This window comes from Salmo trutta, chromosome 20 (assembly GCF_901001165.1).
Source record: "Salmo trutta chromosome 20, fSalTru1.1, whole genome shotgun sequence".
NCBI lineage: Eukaryota > Metazoa > Chordata > Actinopteri > Salmoniformes > Salmonidae > Salmo > Salmo trutta.
The window spans coordinates 5,309,480-5,335,920 of record NC_042976.1 but is presented as its reverse complement, the minus strand read 5'-3'; the positions used below and the strand labels follow the sequence as shown (position 1 = coordinate 5,335,920).

General features: G+C 44.9%; 1 protein-coding gene across 2 annotated transcripts in view; it reads left to right on the top strand.

The window, feature by feature from the left end:
- The window catches only part of fam124a (family with sequence similarity 124 member A), a 72,552-nt gene extending 57,650 nt beyond the window's left edge, over window positions 1–14,902 (top strand). For both annotated transcript variants that reach the window (XM_029702072.1, XM_029702073.1), the window contains one exon: window positions 13,144–14,902. In XM_029702072.1, the coding sequence (XP_029557932.1) occupies window positions 13,144–14,052 (909 nt within the window). In that variant the 3' untranslated portion in view covers window positions 14,053–14,902. The remainder of the gene's footprint in view (window positions 1–13,143) is intronic.
- The last annotated feature ends 11,539 nt before the right edge of the window (window positions 14,903–26,441 follow it).

Below are 26,441 nucleotides of genomic sequence, written 5' to 3'. Positions count from 1 at the left end.
AGGTAGGGGTAAAGGATAGATAATAGACAGTAACAGCAGTATACTGTAGGTAGGGGTAAAGGATAGATAATAGACAGTAACAGCAGTATACTGTAGGTAGGGGTAAAGGATAGATAATAGACAGTAACAGCAGTATACTGTAGGTAGGGGTAAAGGATAGATAATAGACAGTAACAGCAGTATACTGTAGGTAGGGGTAAAGTGACTAGACAACAGGATAGATAATAGACAGTAACAGCAGTATACTGTAGGTAGGGGTAAAGTGACTAGACAACAGGATAGATAATAGACAGTAACAGCAGTATACTGTAGGTAGGGGTAAAGGATAGATAATAGACAGTAACAGCAGTATACTGTAGGTAGGGGTAAAGGATAGATAATAGACAGTAACAGCAGTATACTGTAGGTAGGGGTAAAGGATAGATAATAGACAGTAACAGCAGTATACTGTAGGTAGGGGTAAAGGATAGATAATAGACAGTAACAGCAGTATACTGTAGGTAGGGGTAAAGTGACTAGACAACAGGAGAGATAATAGACAGTAACAGCAGTATACTGTAGGTAGGGGTAAAGGATAGATAATAGACAGTAACAGCAGTATACTATAGGTAGGGGTAAAGGATAGATAATAGACAGTAACAGCAGTATACTGTAGGTAGGGGTAAAGGATAGATAATAGACAGTAACAGCAGTATACTGTAGGTAGGGGTAAAGTGACTAGACAACAGGAGAGATAATAGACAGTAACAGCAGTATACTGTAGGTAGGGGTAAAGGATAGATAATAGACAGTAACAGCAGTATACTATAGGTAGGGGTAAAGGATAGATAATAGACAGTAACAGCAGTATACTGTAGGTAGGGGTAAAGGATAGGTAATAGACAGTAACAGCAGTATACTGTAGGTAGGGGTAAAGGATAGGTAATAGACAGTAACAGCAGTATACTGTAGGTAGGGGTAAAGGATAGATAATAGACAGTAACAGCAGTATACTGTAGGTAGGGGTAAAGGATAGATAATAGACAGTAACAGCAGTATACTGTAGGTAGGGGTAAAGTGACTAGACAACAGGAGAGATAATAGACAGTAACAGCAGTATACTGTAGGTAGGGGTAAAGGATAGATAATAGACAGTAACAGCAGTATACTATAGGTAGGGGTAAAGGATAGATAATAGACAGTAACAGCAGTATACTGTAGGTAGGGGTAAAGGATAGATAATAGACAGTAACAGCAGTATACTGTAGGTAGGGGTAAAGGATAGATAATAGACAGTAACAGCAGTATACTGTAGGTAGGGGTAAAGGATAGATAATAGACAGTAACAGCAGTATACTGTAGGTAGGGGTAAAGTGACTAGACAACAGGAGAGATAATAGACAGTAACAGCAGTATACTGTAGGTAGGGGTAAAGGATAGATAATAGACAGTAACAGCAGTATACTATAGGTAGGGGTAAAGGATAGATAATAGACAGTAACAGCAGTATACTGTAGGTAGGGGTAAAGGATAGATAATAGACAGTAACAGCAGTATACTGTAGGTAGGGGTAAAGGATAGATAATAGACAGTAACAGCAGTATACTGTAGGTAGGGGTAAAGTGACTAGACAACAGGATAGATAATAGACAGTAACAGCAGTATACTGTAGGTAGGGGTAAAGGATAGATAATAGACAGTAACAGCAGTATACTGTAGGTAGGGGTAAAGGATAGATAATAGACAGTAACAGCAGTATACTGTAGGTAGGGGTAAAGGATAGATAATAGACAGTAACAGCAGTATACTGTAGGTAGGGTAAAGGATAGATAATAGACAGTAACAGCAGTATACTGTAGGTAGGGGTAAAGGATAGATAATAGACAGTAACAGCAGTATACTGTAGGTAGGGGTAAAGGATAGATAATAGACAGTAACAGCAGTATACTGTAGGTAGGGGTAAAGGATAGATAATAGACAGTAACAGCAGTATACTGTAGGTAGGGGTAAAGGATAGATAATAGACAGTAACAGCAGTATACTGTAGGTAGGGGTAAAGGATAGATAATAGACAGTAACAGCAGTATACTGTAGGTAGGGGTAAAGTGACTAGACAACAGGATAGATAATAGACAGTAACAGCAGTATACTGTAGGTAGGGGTAAAGTGACTAGACAACAGGATAGATAATAGACAGTAACAGCAGTATACTGTAGGTAGGGGTAAAGGATAGATAATAGACAGTAACAGCAGTATACTGTAGGTAGGGGTAAAGGATAGATAATAGACAGTAACAGCAGTATACTGTAGGTAGGGGTAAAGTGACTAGACAACAGGAGAGATAATAGACAGTAACAGCAGTATACTGTAGGTAGGGGTAAAGGATAGATAATAGACAGTAACAGCAGTATACTATAGGTAGGGGTAAAGGATAGATAATAGACAGTAACAGCAGTATACTGTAGGTAGGGGTAAAGGATAGATAATAGACAGTAACAGCAGTATACTGTAGGTAGGGGTAAAGGATAGATAATAGACAGTAACAGCAGTATACTGTAGGTAGGGGTAAAGGATAGATAATAGACAGTAACAGCAGTATACTGTAGGTAGGGGTAAAGTGACTAGACAACAGGATAGATAATAGACAGTAACAGCAGTATACTGTAGGTAGGGGTAAAGGATAGATAATAGACAGTAACAGCAGTATACTATAGGTAGGGGTAAAGGATAGATAATAGACAGTAACAGCAGTATACTGTAGGTAGGGGTAAAGGATAGGTAATAGACAGTAACAGCAGTATACTGTAGGTAGGGGTAAAGGATAGATAATAGACAGTAACAGCAGTATACTGTAGGTAGGGGTAAAGGATAGATAATAGACAGTAACAGCAGTATACTGTAGGTAGGGGTAAAGGATAGATAATAGACAGTAACAGCAGTATACTGTAGGTAGGGGTAAAGGATAGATAATAGACAGTAACAGCAGTATACTGTAGGTAGGGGTAAAGGATAGATAATAGACAGTAACAGCAGTATACTGTAGGTAGGGGTAAAGGATAGATAATAGACAGTAACAGCAGTATACTGTAGGTAGGGGTTAAAGTGACTAGACAACAGGATAGATAATAGACAGTAACAGCAGTATACTGTAGGTAGGGGTAAAGTGACTAGACAACAGGATATATAATAGACATTAGCAGCAGTATGCTGTAGGTAGGGGTAAAGGATAGATAATAGACAGTAACAGCAGTATACTGTAGGTAGGGGTAAAGGATAGATAATAGACAGTAACAGCAGTATACTGTAGGTAGGGGTAAAGGATAGATAATAGACAGTAACAGCAGTATTGTTTAGCAGTCTTGTTTAACAGTCTTGTTTAGCAGTCTTGTTTAACAGTCTTGTTTAGCAGTCTTGTTTAACAGTCTTGTTTAGCAGTCTTGTTTAGCAGACTAGTTTAGCAGTCTTGTTTAGCAGTATTGTTTAGCAGTTTTGTTTAGCAGTCTTGTTTAGCAGTCTTGTTTAACATTCTTGTTTAGCAGTCTTGTTTAACAGTCTTGTTTAGCAGTATTTTTTAACAGTCTTGTTTAACAGTCTTGTTTAGCAGTCTTGTTTAACAGTCTTGTTTAGCAGTCTTGTTTAGCAGTCTAGTTTAGCAGTCTTGTTTAGCAGTATTGTTTAGCAGTCTTGTTTAGCAGTATTGTTTAGCCGTCTTGTTTAACAGTCTTGTTTAGCAGTCTTGTTTAACAGTCTTGTTTAGCAGTATTGTTTAGCAGTCTTGTTTAGCAGTATTGTTTAGCCGTCTTGTTTAACAGTCTTGTTTAGCAGTCTTGTTTAACAGTCTTGTTTAGCAGTATTGTTTAACAGTCTTGTTTAACAGTCTTGTTTAGCGGTCTCATGGCTTGGGGGTAGAATCTGTTCAGGGTCCTGTTGGTTCCAGACTTAGTACACTAGTACCGCTTGCCATGCGTTAGCAGAGTGAACAATTTAAGACTTGGGTGGCTGGAGTCTTTGACAATTTTTAGGGCCTTCCTCTGACACCGCCTGGTATAGAGGTCCTGGATAGCAGGCGGCTCAGCCCCAGTGATGTAGCGCCTTGAGGTCGGATGCCTTGCAGTTGCAGTACCAAGCAGTGATGCAGCCAGTCAAGATGCTCTCAGTGGTGCAGGTGTAGAACTTACTGAGGATTTGAGGGCCCATGCCAAATCTTTTAAGCCTCCTGAGTGGGAAGAGGCTCTGACGTGCCCCCTTCCACAACTGTGTGGGTGTGATGTGGACTCCCAGGAACTTGAAGCTCTCGCCTCTCCGTTTCCTGTTGTCCACAATCGGCTCTTTGGTCTTGCTGACGTTGATGGAGAGGTTGTTGTCCTGGCACATCACTGCCAGGTCTCTGACCTCCTCCCTATAGGCTGCCTCATCATCGTCGTTGTCCAAATCGAGGTTAGTGATAGGCTGTTCTGATGTCCAATAGCTGTTTTCGATCGTAGGAAACGATGGTGGAAACATTACGGACAAAAAAGAGTTACGATCAACGCAAAAACACCACACAAAATAGCAGAACTGGTCCGGATCCCGTAAGACAGCAGCTATCCACTTAACGTCAGAAAATGGACTGCCTGTGTTAAACTCCACTTAACGTCAGAAAATGGGCTGCTCGCTTAACGTCAGAAATGTAAACTGAGCCCATACAGTAGATACAGTAGATCTGAAAAGGATTGGAAAGATATCAACAAAATATACATATCAATAGTATGGTAGTATCTAGTTCCACTTTTTCCACCTCCATCTATCCAATCCAAATCTACGATATCTCCAGGACTACAGTTTATTTCTGGATGGAGTGAGTGGTATGATTGACAGCATGTAACTCTAGCCTCCCTACTGTAATTCTTCTGAAATCTGACTGTCAGACTGTATCCACTCCCCACTGCTCCCCCCCTTCCCCAACACACACATCTCCGCCTCGCTCTCTCTCTCTCTTGTCTGATGGCTTCTCCATGTTGCTTTTCTCATGCCATTCCATCCCATCCCATCCTGCTTTCCACCCAAACAACCCAGGCAGGGAACGGAGCAGCGTGGACTTTTTCCACAGGCATGTCCTGCGTCTGAAATGGCACCCTATTCACTATGCAGTGCACTGCTTTTGACCAGGGGCCCTATAGAGAATAGGGTGCACTATATAGGGAATAGGGTGCCATTTCAGATGCTGCCACAGTTTTCCATGAGACCACCATGGGATATCTGGACGGAGCAGCATGACACTTGATCATTTTCCAAAAGTTAATTTTCACAGATAATCATGATTCAAATGTAAAACGTTGCTTCTGTCTATTGTCGTGACTTTTCTTTATGATAATCAGGGTTTAGAGTTTACTGTAACAGCCAATTAAAAAGCATGCCTCGTTAAGCAAATGGCTTGTTAAGAGGATGCTTTGTTGTAATGAGTGGCTTGGTAAAGGTCCTGTGCAGCCGTTTTTATCTCAATATCAAAAAAAATTCTGGGTAAGAGTTAAGTACCTTACTGTGATTGTCTTCAATTCAAATTTTTTTTTAATTTTTTTTTTAAACTGCTTCTTAGCAAACGGCAATTTCTCAAGCAAAATGTTTTTGCTAGCACTGTCTGGGAGTGGTCTGAATGGGGAGGGATAAAATGGAAAAGTAGCTGTTATTGGCAGAGAGGATGAGAACTCTCTTATTGGTCTATTAACTCATTTACCACCTAGTGATGTCACCAGGCAGGCCAAAACTCTAAAACAGGTTGAAATTTCAGGCGGTCTTTTCAAATAGCTCTTACACTAAAAGGGCATTATCATTATTTTCTAAATGTCACAGTATTATTCCAACCTCATAGTGTAAAAATCACATTTTTGGCTGCACTGGGCCTTTAAGCGAATGCCTCGTTAAGCTAGCTGCCCATACAGTACCGTGTTGCCTGTTTCCTCTCCTTGTGATATCGCCTGGAACTAGCTGTGTATGTGTGTGTGTATATGTGTGTATGCGTGTGCTGTATGTGTGTGTGTGAGTGAGTGAGTGAGTGAGTGAGTGAGTGAGTGAGTGTGACAAAGCCCCAGTGTTTCCTCCCTCCACACCTCACTGAACACCTCTCTCTCTCTCTCTCTCTCTCTCTCTCTCTCTCTCTCTCTCTCTCTCTCTCTCTCTCTCTCTCTCTCTCTCTCTCTCTCTCTCACACACTCTCTCTCTCACTCTCTCTCTGTTTCTCTCTTGCTCTGTTTCTCTCTCTTCCTCTCTGTTTCTCTCTCTATCCTTTGTCTCTCATTCCATCGCTCTTCCTCTCTCTGTGTTTCTCTCTCTCTCTCTGTCTGTCTGTTTCTCCCTTTCCCCTCCTCTCTCGCTCTCTCCTTCTCTCTCTCCTGATTGAGTAGCAGAGAGCCATATTTCTAGTCATCTCTCCCACACATGAAACAGAAGCAGAGACGCAGCGGTACTAAGTAACATTGTCTACTGTGGAGGATGTGATTTACTGTGTAATGATACTTGAGGCGAACCAGAGGAAGAGACAGGGCTGTGTGTGTGTGTGTGTGTGGGGGGGGGGGGGGGGGGGGGGGTGTGGGTGTGTGTGTGTGTGTGTGTGTTGTGTCCCTGAGTGTGTGTGTGTGTGAACTTTTATGAGTGTGTGTGTGAGTGTGTGTGTCTTGCAAAGGGTTGCGAGTGAACACACAAGTCACGTGACCCAAAGAGCGCTTAACTTTCTGAGTGGACGGCCACAGCAGGGGGTGCTGGATAATGAGGCTGTTGTCGTGGAGATGATCAGAGCCTCTCTCTCGCTGTCTGATTTGATCTGGGCTAATCCGGGTCACACACAACTGACCCTGTGTGTGTGTGTGTGTGTGTGCGTGCGTGCGTGCGTGTGTGTTGCACACTTGATGCCGAAAGTGATGCTGTGTACATGCGAACACGCACATACACACACACACACACACACACAATCGCTGCACAAATGTAGCCTCTCATTACAGCCATAAACGGTGAGACATTATTCTAACGCAAGATACAGAAAGAAACTCTTTTACACCTGCATGTTGAGCTGAAAGTTATTCATGTTAGCAGTCAAAATCAACTTGGGATATCATGTCAATTCTCTGGAGTTTTCAGAGGGAGCAGGATCATACGGCCTACCTGTATGCAGCAGGACCATACGGCCTACCTGTATGCAGCAGGATCATACGGTCTACCTGTATGCGGCAGGATCATACGGCCTACCTGTATGCAGCAGGATCATACGGCCTACCTGTTTGCGGCAGGGTCATATGGCCTACCTGTATGCGGCAGGATCATACGGCCTACCTGTATGCGGCAAGATCATAATGCCTACCTGTATGCAGCAGGGTCATACGGCCTACCTGTATGCGGCAGGATCATACGGCCTACCTGTATGCGGCAGGATCATACGGCCTACCTGTATGCGGCAGGATCATACGGCCTACCTGTATGCGGCAGGATCATATGGCCTACCTGTATGCGGCAGGATCATACGGCCTACCTGTATGCGGCAGGGTCATACGGCCTACCTGTATGCGGCAGGATCATATGGCCTACCTGTATGCAGCAGGGTCATACTGCCTACCTGTATGCAGCAGGATCATAAGGCCTACCTGTATGCGGCAGGATCGTACGGCCTACCTGTATGCGGCAGGTTCGTTTGGCCTACCTGTATGCAGCAGGGTCATATGGTCTACCTGTATGTATATATATGTATATATATTATATATATATATATATATATATAGTGCATTCAGAAAGTTTTCTAACCCCTTGACTTTTTCCACAATTTGTTACGCTAAAGCCATTTTCTAAAATGGATTAAATAGTTTTTTTTTCTCTCATCAATCTACACACAACACCACATAATGACAAAGCAAAATGCAGGTTTTATGAAATTTTTGCAAATGTATAAAAAATACAAAAACTGAAATATCAAATTTAAGTAACTATTCAGAACCTTTCCTCAGTACTTTGGCAGCGATTACAGACTCGAGTCTTCTTGGGTATGGCACACCTGTATTTGGGGAGTTTCTCCCATTCTTCTCTGCAGATCCTCTCAAGCTCTGTCAGGTTGGATGGGGAGCGTCGCTACACAGCTATTTTCAGGTCTCTCCAGAGATGTTTGATCGGGTTCAAGTCCGGGCTCTGGCTGGGCCACTCATAGACTTTCAGAGACTTGTCCTGAAGCCACTCCTGCATTGTCTTGGCTGTGTTCTTAGGGTTGTTGTCCTGTTGGAAGGTGAACCTTTGCCCCAGTCTGAGGTCCTGAGTGCTCTGGAGCAGGTTTTTGTCAAAGGATCTCTCTGTACTCTGCTCCATTCATCTTTCCCTCGATCCTGACTAGTCTCCCAGTCCCTGCCGCTGAAATAAATCCCCACAGCATGATCTTGCAACCACCATGCTTCACCGTAGGGATGGCGCCAGGTTTCCTCCAGATGTGACGCTTTGCATATATATATATATATATATATATATTATTCAGTTTCACACTCATGACCCCCAAACCCTTCTCGTGACCCCCACTTTGAGAACTACTGCCATAGATGAACAACAGGCTACTGTTCACACAACATTAACCACGCTATCTGACCTGACCACTAGCGGACACTTCCTACTGCAGAGCTGGCTGTATATTGTTGTATATTGTGGTATATTGCTGTATATTGTGGTATATTGCTGTATATTGCTGTATATTGTGGTATATTGCTGTATATTGCTGTATATTGTGGTATATTGCTGTATATTGCTGTATATTGCGGTATATTGCTGTATATTGCGGTATATTGCTGTATATTGTGGTATATTGCGGTATATTGCTGTATATTGCTGTATATTGCTGTATATTGCTGTATATTGTGGTATATTGCTGTATATTGCTGTATATTGCTGTATATTGTGGTATATTGCTGTATATTGTGGTATATTGCTGTATATTGCTGTATATTGCGGTATATTGCTGTATATTGCTGTATATTTCTGTATATTGCTGTATATTGGCACGAAACTGAAGAAACAGACTGAAGAGCTACTACAAAGGTACCACCTGTCCTGAACATGACCAATGAGAAACGCTTGTTTTTCGTAGCTAAATCTTTTATGCCCTAATGAACACAACCCTGGTCTGAACACTACTGAATTGATAAACTACCAAGTTACAACACAGCCACTACCATTGATTAATAAGTGGATTAACAAATCTGCTGTGCACCTCAACAATATATATTTGATATGTATACCTCCCTACACCTGGGGATTATTGAGGGCAGACCTGGGTCAAACAGATGTCTTAAATCTTACCGGCTGAGACTTTAATACGTTTTATCATTAATGAGTATGTGAGTGTGTTTAGTGATTGTCATGTTCAGTTAACTCCTTCCTGGCCGTGCCTTTCTGAGTGGATAGGAGCACACACTCACACACACACACACACACACACACACACACACACACACACACACACACACACACACACACACACACACACACACACACACACACACACACACACACAGTGGATGAGAGCCCATGGGTCTCAGTAATGGGACAATGTTAATCCGCCTGTTGAGTTTCAGCAGCACTTATCTAATACCCCGTCTGACAGAAATCCCTTCCAAAAACGGATACCCCAGAACAAGGAGGGCACTGTGAGAGAACGTGTGAGAACATATGTGTGTGTGCATGTGTGTGTTAGCGAGAGAGAAAGAGAGAGACTGTGTATATGTGTGTGTGTGTGTGTGTGTGTGTGTGTGTGTGTGTGTGTGTGTGTGTGTGTGTAAAGGTAAGGCAAAGTGAGGATGTTTTTCTTTTTTCCGAAGGCACAATCACAGGTGCACATTCACACACACTGATACACATACTGTGCATCACAAACTTAGGTGAGGTTTGGCTTGGAAAGGGAGGGTATATTACTGCAAAGGGAGGGTATATTACTGCAAAGGGAGGGTATATTACTGCAAAGGGAGGGTATATTACTGCAAAGGGAGGGTATACTACTGTAAAGGGAGGGTATACTACTGTAAAGGGAGGGTATATTACTGCAAAGGGAGGGTATACTACTGCAAAGGGAGGGTATACTACTGCAAAGGGAGGGTATACTACTGCAAAGGGAGGGTATACTACTGTAAAGGGAGGGTATACTACTGTAAAGGGAGGGTATATTACTGCAAAGGGAGGGTATACTACTGTAAAGGGAGGGTATATTACTGCAAAGGGAGGGTATACTACTGCAAAGGGAGGGTATACTACTGTAAAGGGAGGGTATACTACTGTAAAGGGAGGGTATATTACTGTAAAGGGAGGGTATACTACCTTAAAGGGAGGGTATACTACTGCAAAGGGAGGGTATACTACTGTAAAGGGAGGGTATACTACCTTAAAGGGAGGGTATACTACTGCAAAGGGAGGGTATATTACTGCAAAGGGAGGGTATATTACTGCAAAGGTAGGGTATACTACTGCAAAGGGAGGGTATACTACTGTAAAGGGAGGGTATACTACTGTAAAGGGAGGGTATATTACTGCAAAGGGAGGGTATACTACTGTAAAGGGAGGGTATATTACTGCAAAGGGAGGGTATACTACTGCAAAGGGAGGGTATACTACTGTAAAGGGAGGGTATACTACCTTAAAGGGAGGGTATACTACCTTAAAGGGAGGGTATACTACTGCAAAGGGAGGGTATATTACTGCAAAGGGAGGGTATACTACTGTAAAGGGAGGGTATATTACTGCAAAGGGAGGGTATATTACTGCAAAGGGAGGGTATACTACTGCAAAGGGATGGTATACTACTATAAAGGGAGGGTATATTACTGGATATAAGTACCAGATAACTACCAGAATCTTTTCAGGAATTTTATCAGATGACATCTACTGGCCTTTTTGAGTACTTTCAGATTATCACAGGTGTCTAATGATCTCTGGCCTTATCACATTGGAAATAAATCAAATAAAGAAATACAATTATTATTTGTTTTTTTTTTACTAACAAAGGTGTAAAACATTATCGTAAGTATAAAACATCAACATATAAAACAGCCTTCCCTGTAGCTCAGTTGGTAGAGCATGGTGTTTGCAACGCCAGGGTTGTGGGTTTGATTCCCACGGGGGGCCAGCACAGACAAAAAAAAAATGTATGAAATGTATGCATTGACTACTGTAAGTTGCTCTGGATAAGAGCGTCTGCTAAAATGACAAAAAAAAAAAAACTTAGTGAATACCATTGGTGTTTAATATGAGGGATTCAAATCAACAACATAAAGAGAAATAATAGAAACCTAATGACATGAGGAATAAACGATAACTGAGATACTGCGCCTTCGGAAAGTATTCAGACTCCTACACATTTCCCACATTTTGTTTTGTTACAGCCTTATTCTAAAATTAATTAAATCGTTTTTTTTCATTCATCAATCTACAAACAATACCCCATAATGACAAAACAAAAACTGTTTTTTATACATTTTTTCAAATGTATTAAAAATGTAAAACTGAAATATCACATTTATATAAGTATTCAGACCCTTAACTCAGTACTTTGTTGAAGCACCTTTGGCAGCGATTGCAGCCTCAAGTCTTCTTGGGTATGATGCTACAAGCTTGGCACACCTGTATTTGGGGAGTTTCTCCCATTCTTCTCTGCAGATCCTCTCAAGCTCTGTCAGGTTGGATGGGGAGCGTCGCTGCACAGCTATTTTCAGGTCTCCAGAGATGTTCGATCGGGTTCAAGTCTGGGCTCTGGGTGGGCCACTCAAGGAAATTCAGAAGCTTGTCCCGAAGCCACTCTTGCATTGTCTTGGCTGTGTGCTTAGGGTCGTTGTCCTGTTGGAAGGTGAACCTTCGCCCCAGTCTGAGGTCCTGAGCGCTCTGGAGCAGGTTTTCATGAAGAATCTCTCTGTACTTTGCTCCGTTCATCTTTCCCTCGATCCTGACTAGTCTCCCAGTCCCTGCCGCAGAAAACATCCCCACAGCATGATGTTGCCACCACCATGCTTGGGATGGTGCCAGGTTTCCTCCAGAAGTGACGCTTGGCATTCAGGCCAAAGAGTTCAATCTTGGTTTCATCAGACCAGAGAACCTTATTTCCCATGTTCTGAGAGTCCTTTAGGTGCCTTTTGGCCAACTCCAAGCGGCTGTCATGTGCCTTTTACTGAGGATTGGCTTCAATCTGGTTGGTGGAGTGCTGCAGAGATGGTTGTCCTTCTGGAAGTTTTCCCCATCTCCACAGAGGAACTCTGGAGCTCTGTCAGAGTGACCATCGGGTTCTTAGTCACCTCCCTGACCAATGCCTTTCTCCCCCGATTGCTCAGTTTGGCCGGGCGGCCACCTCTAGGAAGAGTCTTGGGGATTCCAAACTTCTTCCATTTAAGAATGATGGAAGCCACTGTGTTCTTGGGGACCTTCAGCACTGCAGACATACTTTGGTACCCTTCCCCAGATCTGCACCTCGACACAATTCTGTCTCGGAGCTCTACGGACAATTCCTTCGACTTCATGACTTGGCTTTTGCTTTGACATGCACTGTCAACTGTAAGACCTTTATATAGACAGGTGTGGGCCTTTCCAAATCATGTGCAATCAATTGAATTGACCACAGGTGGACTCCAATCCAGTTGTAGAAACATCTCAAGTATAATCAATAGAAACAGGATGCACCTGAGCTCAATTTCGAGTCTCATAGCAAAGGGTCTGAATACTTATAAATTAAGGAGATGGAGAGATGGGATGGGATGGGTCGGCTGGGGGTAAGGTAATAGTTTCAAAAATAGTTTCCTCCATCCTTTGTTTCCCCCTTTTGACTTCTTATTTCGTGATTTTTCCGATCTACACAGAGTAGTAGGGGGTTAACAGTGAAGCATCTCCTGTTGTTCCTGTTCTGTTGGGAATGTAGCCAGGCTACAGCTTGGGTTGTAACTCTGTGCTTTACTGGATCTACAAACATACATCAACGTTCTAACACAACCTTTTGTTGTTTTTTTTTTCAAAATAGTATCAGGATATTATTGCAATAGATATTTAAATATTAATATTATATATTCATATTTATTATAATAAATGCATATTTCAACATCTGACCAACTTGTGTTATAGTGTGGAGTGTGTAACACTACTGTCTTCACTGTTATGCTCTCTCTCTCTCTCTCTCTCCCTCTCTCTCTCCTGCAGGTCCTGTGTGCACGCTACAAGCGTAGACATACTATCGACCAGCCAGGAGACTCCTCCCCTGCCCCCTCGCCCCTGCCCACTGACCCAGCAATGACTCTGCCCTCAGCGGCGACATATGGCCGGGGGCCTGCCTCCTACAGGAATCGGCGCTGCCACCGTAACGCGTCCCGTTCCCGGACCCTGCCCCTGCCACAGACCCAGAACCAGACCCAAAGCAGGTCCAGCCAGGCCTCACAAACCTCCCTTTCCCTGGCCTGTGAAGAGGAGGATATGGAGATGGGGGCTCGCTCTAAATCCTGGAGGACTGGTCGAACCCGCTCTCTGTTCTCCCTGCCCAGCCTGGCAGGGTTCACCGGCTCTCGCTCCCGCTCTGCCGGCTCCTCCCCCGGAACCTCACCCAGCCCTGCCCACCACAGAAGCCACTCCCACTCCCTCGGCTCCTCCCTGGTCCCGCCCTTCCGCCTCAACGTGGATGCTCTGATTGGTGCGGAGGAGACGGATGTGGACACAGGGATAAAGGTGGATGCGGGCAGCATTGTTGACCTGTCGGTAGTGTCTGCATACTCTAGGAGCCGCAGACCCACGCCACCACGCCCTCTCTCTGCACCTCCGCGGGACCCAATCCCCTCCCCATCCCACGCCAACGTCAAGCCCAAGGCGTCAACGCTAGGCCGCCCTCCTGTTCCCATGAGAACCAGCAGCCTGGCCTCCTCCAATAGCATAACTTCCACCCTGCAGCTGCCACGCCCCAACAGCGCTGTCTTGCCCCTGAGTGGCCAGCCGTCCCTGAGGGATCCCATCACGCGCAGCCAATTGGACAGCTCTAACAGCATTATTGGGGTGGTGTCTCAGAACAGGTCTGGCAAGGAGGTCGGGGTGGAGGACGACGACCAGGAGTTCTATATCTGACCAGTTAGTGGCGCTAGAGAGACACGCCGGCCAGCAGGAAGGGACAGGGACACTGAGTGACAACACAGCTCTGTTCTGCTCTGCCACCTGGGGGCTGGTTTAAGTCAGTGCAGAGGACAGTACAGTGACGGTAGACAGACGCTTCACTTAACTTCTTCATGAAATCTTTCTCACTTTGTGTTTCTATATACTTTCTAACTAGATGTTTGTGCTATTTGTTATTTAATCAAGTTGTGGTATAAATGCATAACGCTTACTGAGATGGCTTAAAAACACATTGCAGACTACTCAAATATCTCATAGTACAATATTTAAAACAGAGATGTTATGATACCAGACCTGTTGGACATAAATTAGATTTAAAACAGAGATGTTATGAAAGCAGACCTATTGGACATAGTTCTAACCGTATGTATCCACTTCCCACTACTCATGTTATCACTCAGGCAGCTATAAGATGGTGGAGTTGCTGGCTCTATCTCAATTCATCTATCCTTGATTCCTCTCTCCTCACCTCCTTCTCAACGGTATTGGAGGAGAAGGTCCAAGGTCACTCCCCTTTGACCATCTTCTCCAATCCGTTTTGCGAAAAGGAAGTTGAGGATGCAAGGAATCGAGGAAAGACCAAATGAGAAAATAACCCCTTGATTCTGACACTTTTGGTGCAGTGGGTCCCTCTGGTGGTGATTTTGTAATTGACGGCTAAACAGAATGTAGTTTAAAGTAGTAGTCGGTAATATGGAATGCTTTTGATTTTAACTGATTATTTCTATGTTCACCAAACTTTTTTAATATTGATTAAAACATCAGATTATGTATGAATTAATAAACATAAAAAAATGTTTTAAATGAATGATTGAATGTGAACAGGGTCCCTTTAAGGTGATATAACACCTAGCCTGTACTGTATTAAGGGAAGGAATCGTTTTAACACGCACTCAGTATGACTTAAAGACAAAGGCTTGTTTTAGCTGAAATTACACTGCAACATGTTGGCTCTCAGTGTTGGCTGTTCTCTGTATGGCTCTCGGTCTTCCCTGTGAGGACTTTACCAGGTGTGAGTCTCCTTAAGCGGCCGATGAGCCTGAACAGAGGAAATCCCACATTGCCTTTCTTCATGTGGACGTCATGGCAAGGTCTCCGTGAGCTCTGCAGAGGTGATGTCATCACTGGCCAATCAGAAAAGAGGGTTGTGTAATCCATTGTTCCACGGTTCAGGTTATACATTGTGTCTCAGGTTTTGTTGTGTGTGTTATTTTTGTGTGTGTGTGTCTGTGTGTGTTTCTCTGTGTGTGTGTGTGTGTGTGGTTCTGTGTGTCTCTGTTTGTCTCTGTTTGTGTGTGGTTCTGTGTGTCTGTGTTTGTCTCTGTTTGTGTGTGTGTGTGTGTGTGTGTGGTTCTGTGTGTGTCTGTTTGTCTCTGTTTGTGTGTGTGTGTGTGTGTGTGTGTGTGGTTCTGTGTGTGGTTCTGTGTGTGGTTCTGTGTGTCTCTGTGTGTGTGTGGTTCTGTGTGTGTCTCTGTTTGTCTCTCTCTGTGTGTGTGTGTGTGTGTGTGTGTGTGTGTGTGTGTGTGTGTGTGTGTGTGTGTGTGTGTGTGTGTGTGTGTGTGGTTCTGTGTGTCTCTGTTTGTCTCTGTTTGTGTGGTTCTGTGTGTGTTTGTTTCTTTCTGTGTGTGTGTTTAATTTTTTTAATTGTGTGTTTGTATATCTGTGTGTGTGTGTGTGTCAAATTAAATCACATACACATGGTTAGCAGATGTTATTGTGAGTGTAGTGAAATGCTTATGCTTCTAGATCCAACAGTGCAGCAGTATCTAACAGGTAATATCTAACAATTCCACAACAAAACCTAATACACACAATCTAGTAAAGGAATGGGATGAGAATATCTAAGTTTAAAATATATGGATGAGCAGTGACAGAGCGGCTAAGATGCAGTAGATAGTAAAGAATAGATAGTGAAGGATACAGTATACAGTATATACATATGAGATGAGTAATGCCAGATATGTAAACATTATTAAAGTGGCATTATTAAAGTGACTAGTGTTCCATTTATTAAAGTGGCCAATGATTTCAAGTCTGTATGTTGGCAGCAGCCTCTGTGTTAGTGATAACTGTTTAACAGTCTGATGGCCTTGAGATAGAAGCTGTTTTTCAATCTCTCGGTCCCAGCTCTGATGCACCTGTACTGACCTCGCCTTCTGGATGATAGCGGGGTGAACAGGCAGTGGCTCGTGTGGTTGTTGTCCTTGATGATCTTTTTGGTCTTCCTGTGACATCGGGTGGTGTAGGTGTCCTGGAGGGCAGGTAGTTTGCCCCCTGTGATGCGTTGTGCAGACCTCACTACCCTCTGGAGAGCTCTGCGGTTGTGGGCGGTGCAGTTGCCGTACCAGGCGGTGATACAGCCCGACAAGATGCTCTCGATTGTGCATCTGTAAAAGTTTGTGAGTGTTTTCGGTGACAAGCTCAGTTTTCGGGAACAAGCCTCCTGAGGTTGAAGAGGCGCTGTTGTGCCTTCTTCACCACACTGTCTGTGTGGGTGGACCATTTCTGTTTGTCGGTGATATGTACATCAAAGTACTTAACTTTCCACCTTCTCAACTACTGTCCCGTCAATGTGGATAGGGGGGTGCTCCCTGTGCTGTTTCCTGAAGTCCACGATCATCTCCTTTGTTTTGTTGACGTTGAGTGTGAGGTTATTTTCCTGACACCACACTCCAAGTGCCCTCACCTCCTCCCTGTAGGCCGTCTCGTCGTTGTTGGTAATCAAGCCTACCACTGTAGTGTCGTCTGCAAACTTGATGATTGAGTTGGAGGCGTGCATGGCCACGCAGTCGTGGGTGAACAAGGAGTACAGGAGAGGGCTGAGAACGCACCCTTGTGGGGCCCCAGTGTTGAGGATCAGCGGAGTGGAGATGTTGTTTCCTACACTCACCACCTGGGGACGGCCCGTCAGAAAGTCCAGGACCCAGTTGCACAGGGTGGGGTCGAGACTCAGGGTCTCAAGCTTAGCGATGAAATTTGAGGGTACTATGGTGTTGAAGGCTGAGCTATAGTCAATGAACAGCATTCTTACATAGGTATTCCTCTTGTCCAGATGGGTTAGTGCAGTGTGATTACGATTGCGTCGTCTGTGGACCTATTGGGTCGATAAGCAAATTGGAGTGGGTCTAGGGTGTCAGGTAGGGTGGAGGTGATATGATCCTTGACTAGTCTCTCAAAGCACTTCATGATGACAGAAGTGAGTGCTACAGGGCGATAGTAATTTAGTTCAGTTACCTTAGCTTTCTTAGGAACAGGAACAATGGTGGCCATCTTGAAGCATGTGGGGACAGCAGACTGGAATAGGGATTGATTGACTATGTCACACACCAACCAGCTTGTCTGCGCATTTTCTGAGGACGCGGGATGCCGTCTTGGCCGTTAGCCCTGCGAGGGTTAACACGTTCAAATGTTTTACTCACGTCGGTCACAGAGAAGGAAAGCCCACAGTCTTTGGCAGCGGGCCGTGGCACTGTATTGTCCTCAAAGCGCGCAAAGAAGTTGTTTAATTTGTCTGGGAGCAAGATGTCGTTGTCCGCGACGGGGCGGTGTTTCTCTCTCTGTGTGGATGTGTTTCTATGTGTGTGTGTGCGTGTGTCCGCAAGCCATTATAATCATAATCATCACCTGTGGCTGTTTTAATCAAGACTGATTCAAGTAGGGAAAAAAATGCTTCTGATGATGAACACTTGAATCGTCAATCAATTCAATCAGCCCCTGAGTTCAGCCCACCAGCCCCTGAGTTCAGCCCACCAGCCACTGAGTTCAGCCCACCAGCCACTGAGTTCAGCCCACCAGCCCAACTTACGTAGACCACAGGACTTGATTAAGATAGATAAAACCTGCTCTACCTGCAGTATTGCAGATTGTCTAGCCCTGAAGATATACTTTAAAAAAATAATTTTCCTTCCTTCCTTCCTTCCTTCCTTTCTTTCTTTCTTTCTTTCTTTCTTTCTTCCTTGATACATGGCTGAGGACAGGAACAAGTACAAGAAGACCCGCTACGACCTCCGCAGAGTCATCAATCAAGCAAAGGGACAATATAGGAACAAGGTTGAATCCTATTACACAGGCTCTGACACCCGCCACATGTGGCAGGGGTCTACAGTCCATTACGGATTAGAAAGGAAGACCCAGCTGTGACCTGCCCAACGATGCCTCTCTACCAGACGAACTCAATGCATTTTATGCATGTTTCAACAAAAACAACACAGAGCCGTGCATGAGGGCCCCTGCTGACCCAGAGGACTTGGTGATCTTGCTCTCCGAGACCGACCTGAGAAAGGTTTTTAATCAGGTCAACACTCGTAAAAGCCTCATGGCCAGATGGTATTTCAGGGCGTGTTTTCAGAGCATGCTCAGAACAGCTGGCAGATATATACACAGTCATTTCCAACCTCTCCTTGTCCCAGTCTGTAATCCCCACATCTCAAGATGACCACCATCATTCCTGTTCCTAAGAACTCTGAGGCTTTATGCCACAATGACTAACCACCCTGTATCATTCACTTCTGTAATCATGAAGTGTTTTGAGAGGCTGGTTATGGCACACATTAACTCCATCATCCCAGACACCCTTGAGACCCACTCTAATTTGCATACCGCACCAACAGATCCATAGATGATGCACTCTCAACTGCACTCCACACTGCCCTCACCCACCTAGATAAGAGGAATGCCTATGTGAGAATGCTGTTCATCGACTACAGCTCAGCATTCAACACCATAGTGCCCTCAAAGTTCATCATCAAGCTCAGGACCCTTGGACTGAACACCTCCCTCTGCAACTGGATCCTGGACTTTCTGACGGGCTGACCCCAGATGGTAAGGGTAGACAATGTCACCTCTATCACGCTGACCCTCAACACAAGGCCCCACGACTGTGGTTACACACGATTCGAACATCAAGTTTGCTGATGACACGGCGGTGGTAAGCCTGATCACCGGGACGATGAGACAGCCTATAGGGAGGAGGTCAGAGACCTCCCTCAAGTGGAGAAGTTGTTGTAAGACCAAGGAGCTGATTGTGGACTACAGGAAATGTGGGGGTGAGTACGCCACATCAACGGGACTGCAATGAAGCGGGTCGAGAGCTTCAAGTTCCTCTGTGTCCAAATCATTAAGGAAATGAACTGGTCCACACACACACAAACAGTCGTGAAGATGGCGCGACAGCACCTCTACCCCCTCAGAAGGTTGAAAAGCGTTGGCATGGACCCTCAAACCCTCAAAAATGTTGTTGAACATCTCATCCCAAAATCATGGGCATTAATATGGAGTTGGTCCCCCCCTTTTGCTGCTATAACAGCCTCCACTCTTCTGGGAAGGCTTTCCACTAGATGTTGGAATATTGCTGCGAGGACTTGCTTCCATTCAGCCACAACCGCATTAGTGAGGTCGGACACTGATGTTGGGCGATTAGGCCTGGCTCGCAGTCTGCCTCCCAATTCATCCACAAGGTGTTCGGTGGGGTTGAGGTCAGGGCTCTGTGCAGGCCAGTCAAGTTCTTACACACCAATCTTGACAAACCATTTCTGTATTATCTTCACTTTGTGCATGGGGCATTGTCATGCTGAAACAAGAAAAGGCCTTTTCCAAACAGTTGCCATACAGTTGGAAGCACAGAATTGTCTGGAATGTCATTGTATGCTGTAGCGTTAAGATAACACTTCACTAGAACTAAGAGGCCTAACCCGAATCATGAAAAACAGCCCCAGAACATTATTCCTCCTCCACCAAACTTTACAGTTGGCACTATGCATTGAGGCAGGTAGTGTTCTCCTGGCATCCGCCAAAACCCATATTCATCCATCGGACTGCCAGATGGTGAAGCGTAATTCATCACTACAGAGAACGCGTTTCCACTGCTCCAGAGTCCAATGGCGGCGAGCTTTACACCACTCCAGTCGATTCTTGGCATTGCATATGGTGATCTTAGGCTTGTGTGTGGCTGCTTGGCCATGGGAACTCATTTCATGAAGCTCACGAGGAACAGTTCTTGTGCTGTCCTTGCTTCCAGAGGCAGTTTGTAACTCGACAGTGAGTGTTGCAACCGAGGACAGACAATTTTTATGTGCTACACGCTTCAGCCTACCACTTTGCAGCTGAGCCGTTGTTGCTCCTAGATGTTTCCACTTTACAATAACAGCACTTACAGTTGACCAGGGCAGCTCTAGCGGGGCAGAAATTTGATAAACTGACTTGTTGGAACGGTGGAATCCTATGACGGTGCCACATTGAACGTCACTGAGCTCTTCAGTAAAGCCATTTTACTGCCAATGTTTGTCTATGGAGATTGCATGGCTGTGTGCTAGATTTATGTCATCTACGGGTTTGGCTGAAATAGCCGAATCCACTCATTTGAAGGGGTGTCCACATACTTTTGTATATATAGTGTAGCTATTCTGTATCCGGTCAAAGTCTATTACATAGACATATCTAGATGTGGGATGCCCTCTTACCTCACTGGCCTGTGTCCCTTCCTGTGTCAGGGCTCGGCTGACCGGGTATGTGGGATGCGTCCCCCTCACGTCCCCCCTCTCTCAGTGCCAGCGCCTCTGGGCTCTAATCTCGCCGGCGTGCCTGGCAGATCACTACGGCGACACCGGCTCACAGCGCTGCCGCGCTCCGGGCCCACCGCGCACCGCTCCACCATGCAGCTAATCCGGCCCAAAGGCCCCTGAAGCCCTGGAAATAAGCCCCCAGGAGGTGAGGCACGGTGAGCTGTTCTCCTCTTCACCGTCAGGGTTTTGTCTTCACGCTGCGTATATGATGTACGTTTTGTTTGGTAACGTGTGTAGCTTTTGTGTCTTTGGTTTGTTTTTATGTAAGTGTGTTTATTTGAAACGTTGTAGATTAATGTTCATTGCAATGGCACATAGCAGGTAGCCTAGTGGTTAGAGTGTAGGGGCGGCAGGTAGCCTAGTGGTTAGAGTGTAGGGGCGGTAGGTAGCCTAGTGGTTAGAGTGTTGGGGCGGCAGGTAGCCTAGTGGTTAGAGTGTAGGGGCGGCAGGTAGCCTAGTGGTTAGAGTGTAGGGGCGGCAGGTAGCCTAGTGGTTAGAGTGTAGGGGTGGCAGGTAGTCTAGTGGTTAGAGTGTAGGGGCGGCAGGTAGCCTAGTGGTTAGAGCATTGGGCCAGTAACTGAAAGGTTGTTGGATCAAACCCCTGAGCTGACAAGTTAAAAAAATATTTTGTTCTGCTGCTGAGCAAGGCAGTTAACCCACTGTTCCCCGGGCGCTGAAGACATGGATGTTGATCATTGCAGCCCCCAGCACCTCACTGGTTCAGAGGGGTTGGGTTAAATGCGGACAGATGCATTCAGTTGTACAACTGACTAGGTATCCCCCCTAGGTAGCCCATGACTGTTGAATGCATTCAGTCATAGATGTGTTGCTGTTACTACTCTCTCTGTCTGTCTTACCTCACAGGGAATTACAATGAATCCTTTTACCAGATGTCCTTTCTGGAGAGTGGCCTGAGAACCACTCAGGAAGAGAGAGAGAGGAACACAGGCGTGAAACACCAAGGAGAGGAAATCACATGTCGTCTTGTGGTTTCTCGCTGGTGGGAACCATCCTTCTCCTCTTCCTCTTTTTTCCTCCTCCTCCTCCTCTTCCTCCTCTTTCCCTGTCGCCCATTGGCTGAGGCTAGGGGCAGGGGTGGGCGGAGGGGTGGGCAGAGGGTGGTGGGCGGAGGGTGGTGGGCGGAGGTCTGAATGGAAACTGTGGGGACTGATCCCGCTAGTAGGGATTAAATTACTCAGAGGTGGGGAGAGGAAGAGGCATCGCAGAGTTACACAGACACGCAGACACACACACACTGTTTACGGACTCAAACCTCATTCCTAACAACACACACACACAAACACACGTAACCAAGGGTCTTAGAGTAGAGAGTGAGGTGAAAGGTTACCGGCTGTAGCCTCAGATACACTCTGTTGTTGTGTGGACTGTTATTACCCAGCTAACAACAAAACATTCCCACCACTTTAGAAAATCGTTCCCTTAAGAGTCTCATTTGGTCATTAACTAAAAGGTTTTCATAGGATTGTTCCCGTGATGTGCAAGGAATATTCTCAAGAGCTCATTCCCTTAATGTCAAATATAACTTACCCAGAACTTGGTTGCAATGTTCTCAGACCTTAAGATATTTAATGTTCTAGACATGTTTCATGGGAACGTTACAAGAACATTCATGTGTCCAGTTTTCTGAGGGTTTAGGAGAATATTCCATCAACGTCCCACCAAACATACACAGGTTAAAGGGATAGTTTGAGATTTTAGGAGTCAGTTGAACTCGTAGATACTATTTCTTATGTCTATCACAGGAGGCTGGTGGCACCTTAATTGGGGAGGACGGGCTCGTGGTAATGACAGGATCGGAATCAGTGGAATGTTATCAAACACATGGTTTCCATAGTTTCTGTGTGTTTGGTGACATTTCATTTGATCCTTTCTGGCCGTTATTATGAGCCGTTCTCCCCTCAGCGACCTCCACTGATGTCTCTCTGTCCAGTATGAAGGAAGTTAGAGGTAGTTTGGCGACTCCAATGCTAACTAGCATTAGCGCGATGACTAGCTAGAACAATTATTGTTTCTGTTGCCAAGCCCATCAAGGCCCTGATTGGTCCACCACTGATCCATTCACAGCTATTTTGTCTGTTGGCAAGGTTACTCACACTGTGCTTTTTAAAATAAGGGTTTTTGAACTTACAACTTACATATGATAACATTGTGGAAGTTCAATTAAAACAATTATTATTATTATTCAACATGTCCTCACCAAGATTCACAGTCCGATCTTCCCTCTAGAGCGACCATGTTGTCAGGTATCAGTTCATCAGATTCATCGCTGGGCTTTATTTACTTAATTCAGCAATGTAAAGGGTTTTCTGTATAGTTGTATAATGTCGATGGAGCATGTTAACCTGTTTTAATTTAATACTCCTGAATCACTAGGATCCAAAAAAGGTTTGTCTTGAGTGTACATTTAACAGAGCTGAGATTTACTTCAAAGTGCTGTAAATAATACGGTAAACCCCAAGCTCTGGGTCCCAGGTGATTCTGTTGCAATTTGTCTGTTTTTTTCCACATTAAAGCTTGGATATGAAACTCTGCGTTGTGTATTGTTTTGGTATAACTGCATCATAATTGCTTAGATGGCAAACGTGAGAAAGGACAGAAAATGCTACTGTAAATATTCACAATGTCTGATAGTTTGAGAATATGGCATGGTCCTGTATGGAGAGTTACTATGGCCTGCTAGTTGGCATGGTCCTGTATGGAGAGTTACTATGGTCTGCTAGTTGGCATGGTCCTGTATGGAGAGTTACTATGGTCTGCTAGTTGGCATGGTCCTGTATGGAGAGTTACTATGGTCTACTAGTTGGCATGGTCCTGTATGGAGAGTTACTATGGCCTCCTAGTTGGCATGGTCCTGTATGGAGAGTTACTATGGTCTGCTAGTTGGCATGGTCCTGTATGGAGAGTTACTATGGTCTGCTAGTTGGCATGGTCCTGTATGGAGAGTTACTATGGTCTGCTAGTTGGCATGGTCCTGTATGTAGAGTTACGATGGCCTCCTAGTTTGCATGGTCCTGTATGGACAGTTACTATGGTCTGCTAGTTGGCATGGTCCTGTATGGACAGTTACTATGGTCTGCTAGTTGGCATGGTCCTGTATGGAGAGTTACTATGGCCTGCTAGTTGGCATGGTCCTGTATGGACAGTTACTATGGTCTGCTAGTTGGCATGGTCCTGTATGGAAAGTTACTATGGTCTGCTAGTTGGCATGGTCCTGTATGGAGAGTTACTAGGGTCTACTAGTTGGCATTGTCCTGTATGGAGAGTTACTATGGCCTGCTGGTTGGCATGGTCCTGTATGGAGAGTTACTATGGCCTGCTAGTTGGCATGGTCCTGTATGGACAGTTACTATGGTCTGCTAGTTGGCATGGTCCTGTATGGAGAGTTACTATGGCCTGCTAGTTGGCATGGTCCTGTATGGACAGTTACTATGGTCTCCTAGTTGGCATGGTCCTGTATGGAGAGTTACTATGGTCTGCTAGTTGGCATGGTCCTGTATGGAGAGTTACTATGGTCTGCTAGTTGGCATGGTCCTGTATGGAGAGTTACTATGGCCTCCTAGTTGGCATGGTCCTGTATGGAGAGTTACTATGGTCTGCTAGTTGGCATGGTCCTGTATGGAGAGTTACTATGGTCTGCTAGTTGGCATGGTCCTGTATGGAGAGTTACTATGGTCTGCTAGTTGGCATGGTCCTGTGTGGAGAGTTACTATGGTCTGCTAGTTGGCATGGTCCTGTATGGAGAGTTACTATGGTCTGCTAGTTGGCATGGTCCTGTATGGAGAGTTACTATGGTCTGCTAGTTGGCATGGTCCTGTATGGAGAGTTACTATGGCCTCCTAGTTGGCATGGTCCTGTATGGAGAGTTACTATGGCCTGCTAATTGGCATGGTCCTGTATGGAGAGTTACTATGGCCTGCTAATTGGCATGGTCCTGTATGGAGAGTTACTATGGTCTGCTAGTTGGCATGGTCCTGTATGGAGAGTTACTATGGCCTGCTAGTTGGCATGGTCCTGTATGGAGAGTTACTATGGCCTGCTAATTGGCATGGTCCTGTATGGAGAGTTACTATGGTCTGCTAGTTGGCATGGTCCTGTATGTAGAGTTACGATGGCCTCCTAGTTTGCATGGTCCTGTATGGAGAGTTACTATGGCCTGCTAATTGGCATGGTCCTGTATGTAGAGTTACTATGGCCTGCTAGTTGGCATGGTCCTGTATGGAGAGTTACTATGGCCTGCTAGTTGGCATGGTCCTGTATGGAGAGTTACTATGGCCTCCTAGTTGGCATGGTCCTGTATGGAGAGTTACTATGGCCTGCTAATTGGCATGGTCCTGTATGGAGAGTTACTATGGCCTCCTAGTTGGCATGGTCCTGTATGGAGAGTTACTATGGCCTGCTAATTGGCATGGTCCTGTATGGAGAGTTACTATGGCCTGCTAGTTGGCATGGTCCTGTATGGAGAGTTACTATGGCCTGCTAGTTGGCATGGTCCTGACCTGGCAGTGATCTGGGGGTCGCCAGGGTTTAGAATAGCAGCTCACCAACTACACAGAGCCGAGGCCAGGGCCAGAAGGCAACAGAACAGGACCTGAACACAGAGAGAGAGAGCCCTGTCTGTCTGTCTGTCTGTCTGTCTGTCTGTCTGTCTGTCTGTCTGTCTGTCTGTCTGTCTCTCTCTCTGCGTGTCTCATTCTCTCTCTCTCTCTCTCTCTATCTTTCTGTCTCTAACTCACTCTCTCTGTCTCTGTTTATGCTTGTCTGTCTTTTTCTCTCTCTCTGTGTATGTCTGTCTCTCTCACTCTGTCTCTCTCACTCTCTCTCTCTTTGTCTCTCTCTGTCTCTCTCTCTGGAAAGTATAGGTGCATATAAGCTTCAGTGTCTAGGGCCCCAAGCTGGGCCCCATGTCTGTATGTTAGTGGGTGTTTCTCTCATTCCATCAAGAGAAAGCCTCCTTCCCTATCAGTCCGGTCTGGGCTTGTTTTTTTAATTGGACCAGGAATCACAAATTGAGAGCATAAATCATTATCTTCCAATCCACAAATTGGGTTTTCTTTCTTTAGGCCGAAGTCACAGTTTTACACCAGCCATCAAAATGAAAGCTGTTGTTTACTTTGGTGGCAGTTCAAACGATTGTATTTGGGCAATTACCATGACATTTCATCCCGTGCTTCAACCTCAGTCCATAAAAATCTAAATTCCTACCGTCGGCGAAGTTGTAACATTGGTATTAAAGAATGTGGTGTCTCCATTGACGACAGCCAAGCTTGCTGGACTCATTAGTACAGCTAATGTAAATGGGAGGAATCCCAAGCCAGCAATGAAGCCAGATACCTGATGGTTAGGCCTACCAATCACGCCCTGTCCCTCCTTTCTTCCGTTCACCATGGGAAAATGTGTCTTTACATCTTTTGTTTCAAGGCCCATTAGCCCGTCATGGGGACACCAATTAAACGTTTATTTGATTCATTCATGTTCGTAGTCAACAACAGGCTACTGAATATATTATACACAGTTACATTTAGAAAATACATTCAATTACATTTAAGTCATTTAGCAGACGCTCTTATCCAGAGCGACTTACAGTAGTGAATGCATACATTTCATTTCACGCATTTTTTGTTTTGTTTTTTGTACTGGCCCCCCGTGGGAATCAAACCCACAACCCTGGTATTGCAAACATTGCTCTACCAACTGAGCCACAGTGAAGACAGTGGGTCCTAGCTTACAATAAATTACAAGAAGGGATGTTCACCTCGTCATGTC